Raw genomic sequence first — 10532 nt, forward strand, 5'->3', positions numbered from 1 at the left:
ACTGAGTTATTTAATTATAAAACTAAACTGTCGATACGCTCAGCACGACAGCTTTTGTGTGTGTGTCACAGCAGGTGCCCGCTTAAGCAGCTTGGGCGCTCGCTCCGAGGGTGATGTGGAAGGCGGTTTCCCCCCGTGAGCAGCCCCGTGTGGGAAGACTTGTCTGCTTCCTCCTCCTCTTTGACGGGATCAGATCCAGCTGACGATGCCTCAGCTATTAAATCAACCCTAACTAATAATGAGAAGCTACTTTAAAGGATAAATCTAAGGAAGTTTGTTTGCTAAGTTGGGGGGAAAGGTTTCTCTGAAGAGAAGCTGGCGATTCCTCTTTAAACTTGCTTTACTTGTCCTGTATCCCCTGGTTGAGGCCAGGGTTCTACAACCATGTTTGCTCCTCAGAGGCATAGTTGTGGTTTGTGGCATTTTGATTAAAAATACGTTCTGATTATTCCCTCCTGTCTTTTGCCCCCTCCCACAGTATTGCCATTTCTCCAAGAGTGTTTAAGGTTAGGAAGGATTTTCCATGACCTCACCTTCACATGCTGGAGATGATCTAGTTTAGTTTGTTCTTTTTCACCCATTTTCTACTCACTCTCTGGTCAGCAGGGGATAATTTCTTCTTTTGACCAACCAACCACCGTAACAATAAACCACCTGTTATCCTTCAGCCTCCGTCATCTGGGGTCCAGAAGGCATCTTTAAATTCCATTACACATTAAAGCCTTTACTGCTATGAACTACTGCCTAAGTAAATCATTAACAAAAAAGATCTGAAAAGTTTATTAGTAAGAGAGAATCTGGGAGACTTGCCTATACATGAAAGAGGTAGAAAAAATAAGTTTTTTATTAGCATGTTCAAGGTAGGCAAGGTTTTAACAAACATCTTAATCCTCACAACAACCCTGTGAGGTAGGTAAGTTCTTGTTTCATGATAAACCAGTATTATTCCAAATAAAGTGCAATTCCTAAAAGAATAAATCTGCATTAGAAATATTTTTGTTAACAATACCATTTATGTATATGCTAATATTTGTATTTTTGTAAACTTTGAGTCATATAATAAGGTGTCCCCAGAAAAATTTACTGTAAATCAATCCTATTTAAATACACGGGGAACTATTTAAATAAATCCTGGGGTGAATTTTTTTGTAAAATAAATCACTATTTTTTGTCATATGTAAAAAAGGAATTTTCATAGTATTTGCTCAAAGTGAGGCATTTCCAGCATCGTTGCACTGACATTTATCCATTCTTCAGTAAGTTATCTCAACATGGCACAGGCTAGTATAAGACTCAATTTTTAAAATTAAACCTTAGCAATGTGGTATATGGCAGTGAACTGTGTTATGCAGAAATCTCCAAATATATTGCACTCAATCTCAACCCCAAACCTAAGGTGGACTGTTTACTGAAATGCAAACACTAAATAAATGGTGATCAATTTCAAAAAGTAGTTTCCCTTGAGAATATGACTTAATTTTTTCCTTTAAATTGCAAAAGGGAGAGAGACCTTCGGGTTTTTGAAAAGAAATATTGTGAGAACTATAAAATTCTAGTGATTTATATTGCAAATCAACTCATGCTATCAATTTACTACTTAAAAGGGAGCCAGCAGATGTTACTCCAAAAATTTAAGTATTTTTTTCTCTGTGCCAATATGACTTCTAGGAAAAGAAATATTCCCAGGCACCCATTTTCTTTTAAATATATATTTAAAGTAGATTTCTATTGTTAATCCAACATTAGTAAACGTCCTGTTGTCTCAAATGTTTTTTATAGTTGTCTTACCTGAAAACAAATTTTTATTAGAGAATTTTCATTACTTTTAATTATAAGAGAAGTGTTTAGATTAGTTATATAATTTATTTGTAATAATAACTTTAATTAAGCTTGGGAGCTTATATAATATTTAAAATCCACTGGCAGGTTTATAAAACTTTAGCAAGTGGTTAAAGTAATTTGCCTTTATAAAGAAATAATTCAAGATCAGAAAAACATTCTCACCAAAGTATTTTTAAAAACTGCTACAAGGAAATTAGGCAAATCAACAGATAAAATAGACTAAGCCATTTATAAGCTGTACATTCAAATCCATACTAGATCCAACAGTGCACTTTGGATTATAGTGAGGTAGGGCAAAGAAATATAGTCAGAAACCTTTGGAACTGTTAAATTTACATAAACTGAAATACTCACTGGTACCCCTGCTTTATTTGGATATCCAAAAAGAAAACTTGAGAATTCGAATGACAAAGTATTTTTTTGGATTCAAAGACAGAATTGTAAAAAAACCTTCCAGGTACATATAAATAAAAAATACAAAAGCTACAAGATATATTTTATTTCAACATAAAATATGCTTGTATAAAAATAACCCAGGATATAGAAAAAAAAAATACAAACATTTTGCATAGATTCTCTATATAAAACATTTACCTGGGGTAAACACTGGAAAATACACCTCTGAAACTAGTGTAGTTGAACCATTTCCTTGGATACCAAGTATATACAAAATAAAAGCCCTTCATCTGGGGAGCATGGGCAGGAGGGAAAACAATGTAATTTAGCATCAGTCTAGATTTATTTCTCTGTTGCTCGAATATAAACCAATGATGACAAGAGGAGAAACTCTGGGGGTTTATTTAACAAAATTAAATTCACATTTCTGAGGCCATCATAGTGCATCCAATGTCCATCAATCTGGAAAGCTGCAGAGTAATGATGTTCCTCTTTGTTAAATAACGTGGCACCTTCCAACAAATACCTGCAGGTTAAATGAAAAGGTGTAGCAGAAAATTACAATACTTTGTTCTTAAGATAAATGTTCCTGAAATTCTTAACTATGGAATAAAAAAAAAATTGAGATTGTTTGCATTCTATTCCCTGAAAAAGACATCCATTTGTAAAAATCATGGACTACAATTGGTAATTTGGAGTAAAATGTTTAATTTTTAAAATTGATATACTTTAAGAATTTTTAAAAACATATTTTAACAGATTAACTCATAACCTGTACGGTTCTATGAAATAAGAGAAAACACACACAAAAAAACTTTTAAAGGCAAAAAGTTAAAAGAATCCTGTATGTCCTAATTTGTGTGCAGATACTTTTATCTATAACGATGATAGTAACATTTTATGTTTAAACGATGACATCATTCTATACACTAGTTTGACCTGAAATAACAGTAAGTATAGACTGTTCACCATGTGTCAGGTACTATCCTAACACCTGACATGTGCCGTCTCATTAAATCCTCACAATAATGGCACCAGATAGATACTGTCACCTCTGTTTTATAGATAAGAAAACTGATGTGTAAACTGGTTAAGTTACTAGCCCAAGGTCACAGCTTATAAAAGGAGGGGCTGGGATTTGAAGGCAATTCTGTCCATCCCATAGTCCAAGCACCAACCACTATACACACTGCCAGCGACTGACCCCTGTAGTAGATTCTGATCTTACTCAGGACACATAAATTTAGAGATAGTTATGATTTTTTTCAACAATATTTCCTTAAGGGTTCATCAGAATCATGATAGAACAGCAGAAAAATATAAAATAAATTTATTTTTTACTAGTTTTATAAAAAAAAAAAAAACAACTACCTACTTGTGATCAGATAAATCCAAGTAATAGGGTACATATGCCAGATCTTCAGATCTCCAATGCTGCATATTTAAGACAACAAAAGGGGGTGCCCCGTGGCAGAAAACTCGCTGGGAAAATTCTCTCAAGCCACCACACCTAAAATTGAAAATAGGCATGAACTTGACTACACTTGGGACAAAGCTGCCTTTTATCACTTTTGGCTGATCTTTATTACTTAATTTCATAAGAAGCATAATTATCTATTTTAGGTTTAGGTAATGGTGTCGCTCTATTAAGAGCTTCTATACCTATTCCCAGAAGTTTATAAGCTGTGGGATTCTATATACGAAAAATAATACTTTCAAAACTCGAGGAAAAGCTAGCTATTTTTATCTAAGCTTATAAAAGCATGTAGTCTTTTGAACTGACAGAAAAGCTTTTATTCGTAGATATATTTTTCCTTCTGTAAGTTGGTTTCAAAGGGGAAAACGGCAGAGAGGGGAGTGACATGACTCTTACAGCTCCCTTTAGACTGCAGAAAGTTCCCTAATTGCTTCCTTGTGCCATTAGGATGAAGCAAATTCTGTTTCCTTAGAAGAACCAGGTATTAAGCATATGGAGCAGAATACAACAAACACAATTATACAGTAAAATCTCGATTAACCGGAATGCTCAGGGCACGGAATTTTGGCTAACAAACATTATCGACTAAATTAAGTTAACCAGAAAACCATTTTGTTTCAGTATTTGTTGCTAAAATACATTAGTTCATTTTCTGGACTTAAGTACAATTAACTGAATATATTTTATTCTTTCCTTCTTTTGTGATTAATTAGCTGTAGGATCATCCTTTTAAACATTGATTCTCATTGTATAATACTGTAGCTACAGAAATTGTTAAGAGATTGGGATGAATATGTTCTGCCCTTTTGGAGTTTTTTTTTTTTACTATGTTAATTTTTTTTGGTTGTCATTTACCTCTTTCTCCTAAATGAGGAGTGCAGGGAAAAATCCAGTTAATTGAGGGTCCTGGTTAGCGGGGTTCCGGTTAACCGAGGTTTTATTGTACCTACTCAGCAGTGGGGAGAAAAATGAAAGGCATTTGCTTTGTACTCATCAACTAACCATAGTATTATATTCTTTATTTTTTTTTTTTTTGCTGAGGAAGATTGGCCCTGAGCTAACATCCATGCCCATTTTCCTCTCACTTTATACATAGGACGCCTGCCACAGCATGGCCTGAGAAGCAGTGCATAGGTCTGTGCCCGCGATCCGAACCTGCGAATGCTGGGCTGTTGAAGCAGAGTGCGCGAACTTAACCACTACGCCACTGGGCCAGCCCCTAATATTATATTCTATATAGTGATAGTTGATAACGACAACACAGCATAAGTTGGCACAGTAAACTAGAAGGTGTTAAGATTCCAAAAAGGTTAGGTTTCCTAAATACTTATGGAGTTGCTATTTAATAAAGTATTAATATCAAAGAGCATATCGGTCCAGGTTTCTTTATAAAAAACACAGAAATACTTTCATCGTAAATGTCTATCATATACTCACCCACGCTCTTCACACAGTTCAATCCTGGAACAGAATAACTCATCCACAGCCAGTCGTATCAAGTTTCCATGTGGGATTTCTTGGGGAGGACTACAACAATTGCAAAACACAGCTAGGAAGTGCTTCAGCATTTTACATGTAAATACATTATCAGGATAACAAACTCTACAGGTCAATTCATTATTAGCAAACCAAGTATAAAAGTATAACCTCTGTTATTCATCTTTGTATTTCCTATAGATAGTATAGAAACAAGATGAACTTAATAATTAATGCATGAAACTTTCCAAGAACATTAAATCTTTCCGTAAATTGACCCTGAAATATGCAGTTGTTTTACTTTAAAAAATTTTTGAGAGGATTCCATAGAGGGGATTCTGGTCTGGTGGGAAGAAAGCAGGACCCAGAATTGGCAGAGCAGCCGATTAGTTACCTGACTAAACGCAGGTTACAGACTTTGCTGGCCTCAGTTATCTGATTTGTTAAAAAAAATTTTTCCCACATACTTCAGAGGTTGTTTTAAATATAGGACTAAAAAAATAAGCAAAAGCTTTAAAAAGTTATATAGAGTATGATGAACAATATTTTATTGAGAAGCATAAAATATTAGTATTAATATAAGATTATATTTCATTATAGTTTCAAAACATACAAATTAAAAGATACTAGTTTTTAAAAAACAAGACAATTTTCTCAAACACTTTTTAGTCCATTATGATTTAGAGTAACAGAACTTTATCCCCTGACCGCAATTTCAAAACCCACATCATCACATCAGCAATACAGGAAAACGGACAAAGTGTACTTCAGAACAAGAGAGATGGTGATCGGTAGACTCCAAAAAGAATACATTATCTTCAGCTTTCCACGAGTACTGTGATGTTATAATATTAAACTAAGTATGCTACAAAGAAACACGAATTTAATCAGTTAGGGTACCTGACGTACATTCCCCAAAGGGAACAATCTATTAGGCTGTTTTTCTGGACCACAGGGTCCAGATACACTTTCCGACAACAATGTGTTTAGGTCTGTTTTTCTGTCCTGTTTTTTTCCACTGGCACTCTTCCCCTTTCCAGCTCATGTCCCCCGGGGGCATTAGTGTTTCCCGACACTCCACTAGGGCCTGCCAGTTCGGCCTTCCTCCCTGTCAGTTACCAGCGCGGAGGCCTGCCTTCTCTCTGAAAGCCAGAAATACTCACAGGCTACCAGCACCTTCCTAGTCAGTCACATCCTCGTCCTCTCCAGGTGCTAAGATTCCAAGTTTCGGGTTTCTGTCTATGATGATGCCCTGGCCATGACGTGGGGTGCCTTCAATCTTGTTCACACAGAACTAGCCTACCCGACAGAGACCCATTCAAGGGGTGAAACATTCCTACTATTACTCATTATAGTAATGAGTGTTCTTCAAGAGGCTAAGTTTGTGACACAAAGAATTAATTATCTATGTAGTCATATTAGTAAATTCAAAGCAAGAGTAAAACATTTTGCATACTGAATAATTCATTACTTTGCAAGTGAAATAGTTATCAGTTGGTTTTGTAAAGTAAATTCTAAGATGTTTGGATGTAATAGACTAATATTTTTGTCATGGGACCTACTAGAGAGTCTTGCATTTGTGTGGTTGTTCAATGCGTAAGTAATTACACAGGGTCTGTACTTTAAGAAGTACTTTGACTATATATATATATTTATAGCAATATTCATTTTTAAAAAGTATACTATTTTTGCTAAAAGTGACCAAACAGACTTTGGAGCAACTTACTTTATATTAATTGTGCGCTGCTGATCTTCCTGCACTCGAGTTGGGCATCGCCAGTTGGAACAGTAACTCTCTTGTATGGTAGACATGAGATTTTCGAGATTTTTTGTAAAATTATCATGCTCATTCCCAAACAAATCAATTATCAATGAAACTTTGTGAACTTCAGATTTGTATTGCTGTTTTTCCATCTTGTCCCAAATCCAAAGTAGCTTCACAGTTGTAAAACTGTAGGTGTCCATTAAATAAAGAAAACAGTCTACAAACTCTCGACCTAAATGAAGAGCAAGTTCCCTGGGGAAATTTTCGTTTTCATTAAGAATGACATATAATAACATCAAGAATCCATCTATGGTGCAGGTATTTTTCAGTCTTATTTCAACATAGAGTGGTGTACAGGACACTGCTTTGCGGCCAGCTTTGATAGTAAAAACACCTCCCCAAGGAAGAACAGGCCTCCAGAACGAGCGATCTTGGTTATAGTTATTTTTAATTGATGCTTTGATCTCTTCAAACAGTGTCTTCATCCTGCGTTTTAAAAGTTTAAAATAGAACATGTAAATTTGTGACTTCCTATGTTCAATGCATGAGATATGTTTAAATGAAAATAAAGCTATCTAAAGACTCAAATTAAATTTGGTTAGATGGCCTTCCAATATAACAAAGAAATTTAAAACAATTCAAGCACTGAGCCATTTTTTTGGCAATATGCATGGCCTCTGGAAAGACCATTTAAGAAGCTGCAACCTTTTTTTGAGGTACAGAATGGTCATTTGATAGGCCTTTATATTAATTATACTGTAGATTTTATCTTTGATATAGGAAAACACTGTAATAAAAAAATCCTAAATGAAAATAAAGCTATTCAAAGATACGATCTAAATTTGGCCGGGTGTATTCCTCATGTAAACCTCTTCCTCCCTCCAAAATACAAGCTGTGCTTCATTTTCTTGTTAATATGTGTGGTTCCACTTATAAAACTGATATAATGGAATTCTTAGTTGGGCTACAGAATAATGGCCAATTAGCTTTGAAAGACAACATATGAAGAGCAATTGTGAGAACTTAACTGAATAGTCACACAGCTAATACAAAAATCATTTCTATGCACTTTGGGATTGTTACTTCCAATTTAGGACCCTGCTAGCTATCCTACAATTTTAACTACAGAGGCCATGCTGTGAAGATTGGATTCAGAACTTGGTGGTATCCCAACTGCCTTCTCTGCGTGTTTTGGGAATGAACTGAGTTGTCTTCCCGATTTAAAATGGCACCTATCCTTCTCCTAACGTTGAGGAGAGCTAAGCATTTTGTTTCTAAAGTCATTGACAGTATTCTAATAAACATGTTTGTGTCATATGTACGTTACATGAAGCAAAATTTTAAAAAATTAAAGAATGAGGTCCTAATGAAAGTGATTTGAAAAAATGGCTTTATGTTACTTGAGACAAACATATGTCTAAACTAAAAACAGAGGGTTTCCCAATATATTGCCTTTATGGAAAAGTATATTTTCATGAAAAAGGGAAGCATCTGATGAATGGAGAGAGAAGACAGTGACTGAGGTCAGTGTCTTCTTCTGACTGTCTTTTCTGGTGCCATGTCCTCCCAAGCACAACCTGAATCCAGCACTCAACATTGCAGACCTATGTGTTTTGTGTGAGAAATTAAGTTCAAACCGATTCTGCAATAGTAGCAGACTAAAAATTCAAGTTCTACGATATATTAAACCCATGCACACACAGAGTATTTTCGGCTTGAGGCAAGACACTGTGGAGTCTAAAATATTCAACACTATATTTAGTCTGAAGTGTAGATGTTTATATATAGTCGGTAACATGCTGGCTCTAGTCAAGCACTTAGAAATAGGAGGGTGTCACAAATCTGGAGACTAGGAAAACAAACTCAGTTTCTCTTTCATAGAAAATGACATGTTTCCGGAGCAGATTTTTTAAAAATCATAAGGCATTCAAATACTTTAAAAATGAAGATAACTTTCTTCATGGTTTGATTTATTTCTGTTGGATTTTAAAGAACTTTTGTAGTAAGGTCATAAGAATAAGAGGCTGAATTTAGATTCCTAAATATTGCATTGGAAAGGAACTGTAAATCTCGGTAGTATTTTTCTTCAAAGTATCTTTTAGACACGACCAAATGAAGAGTAAGTATAGCTCTGTAAGGCAATAGTTGTACTCTAAGAGAATTAAACTACAATTTTATATCTATATCCATCTATCACGTCCACATATAGTGAAACTAACTTCCTTAGCCTTTTTCTGAAAAAAAAAAAAAAAAAAAAAGGAAAGAAACGGAGTGGGCAGAGGCGACTGGAAGAACCAGAGGACACTTAACCTAGTTTCAAAGTAAACTGCAATAAAAACGACTAAAAAGAGAATCTGCTGCAAAGAGCTTTACTGCAACTTGTCGTCAGTTTTCGCCAGGCCGTGGGAAAGACCGGATCGGCGCTGTCTGGGGGCCGGGAGGAGGCATCCGCAGGCTCCCTCCTCCTGCCCCCACGGGCCCTCCAGCTTGCACAAACCTGCAAAACTCCCCCGACCTCTATTTCCTCGGCAAAACGTCACCTTCCTTTTGCGGCCATTGCCAAGGGTGACAATCTGCACTCCACGCCGGTCGTGAGCGCCAGACCGCCCGCCCCAGGCGCTGACAGCCGGGCTCCCTAAGCGCTCGGGGCTCCTGAGGGCCCCCCGCGAACCGGCGCCCCGAAACCCTCCGGAGACCGGCGGCGCGGGGCGCGGGGCCGGCCCGCCGGGCGCGCGGTGGGCGTCTCTCCGGGCCCGCGCTCCGGCCGCGCCCCCGCCCGGCGCGCCGCGCCCGGAGGGCCCGGCCCCGAGGGCGGGGCCCGGATCGGGGGCCCGCGAGACGCCGCCCGCGCGGGCAGGGGCCCCGCCGAGCGCCCGGGACTGCGGGCGAGGGGCGGCGCGGGCCGCGGACGGCGACCCCGCACCGGCCGGTCTCCGTCCCCCAGGAAGCCGAGTCCTCGTACCTCCCCGGGGACCGAAAACCGCCGGTGCCGCCGCCCCCGTCGCCGCCGCCGCTCGCTCATGGAGAGCCCGTGCATCTACGAGCACCGCCGGCGGTCTCGGCCTCCCCCGGCGTGAGCGCCGGGCTCCGGCACGGCCTCCATCGCGCCCGCCGCGGTGGCAGCCACCGCCGCGCCAGCGCCCAGGCCCGATCCGCCCGGAGCCGCGGAGCCAGGACCGCGGGGCGCGCAGCTTCTTATTACGGAGGAAGATTCGGCCTGACCTCCGCCCCCCTGCCCCGGCCCAGTGCCCCGCTGCCCGGCGGCGCTGCTGCGCAGGCGCGGACACGCCCCTGCCAGGTGCGGGTGTCGGGTGTGTTTACAGCGTCCAGATTCGCCCAATGGCAAGCAGGATCAGCTGCGGGGGGCGGGACTTGGTGGAGGGGGCGGGGTCCCGGTGCCTGGGGGTGGGTGGGGCAGCCGGAAGTGGGCAGGGTTTGCAGGGAGGCGGGGCTTTGTGGGCAAACCCGCTTGGGTTTTTGAGGTTTGTACCGTTTTAGGACTATGATTTTAGTTTGCTTCTTAGTCGTCTTCTCAAGTTCTTAACTCGGACAGGGACAGTTTGGTTTTCTCAGTAA

The 10532-nt window shown here is 39.4% G+C and overlaps 1 protein-coding gene across 2 annotated transcripts; it reads right to left on the reverse strand.

Moving 5' to 3' along the window:
• Positions 1-777: 777 nt before the first annotated feature.
• Positions 778-10170, reverse strand: DORIP1 (dopamine receptor interacting protein 1). 2 transcript variants are annotated; one of them, XM_087422260.1, is made up of 5 exons: positions 9919-10170; positions 6918-7442; positions 5153-5242; positions 3614-3748; positions 778-2764 (listed from the first exon to the last, which is right to left on the reverse strand). In XM_087422260.1, exons 2-5 carry the CDS (start codon positions 7439-7441, stop codon positions 2581-2583), a joined length of 933 nt encoding a protein of 310 aa, XP_087278386.1. In that variant the 5' UTR covers position 7442; positions 9919-10170; the 3' UTR covers positions 778-2580. The 2 variants fall into 2 exon arrangements, with proteins under 2 accessions (XP_087278386.1, XP_004436426.2); XM_004436369.3 differs by lacking the exon at positions 9919-10170 and having other exon boundaries at positions 6918-9635.
• Positions 10171-10532: the final 362 nt, after the last annotated feature.

This window comes from Ceratotherium simum, chromosome 3 (assembly GCF_057802395.1).
Source record: "Ceratotherium simum simum isolate JZ-2026a chromosome 3, ASM5780239v1, whole genome shotgun sequence".
NCBI lineage: Eukaryota > Metazoa > Chordata > Mammalia > Perissodactyla > Rhinocerotidae > Ceratotherium > Ceratotherium simum.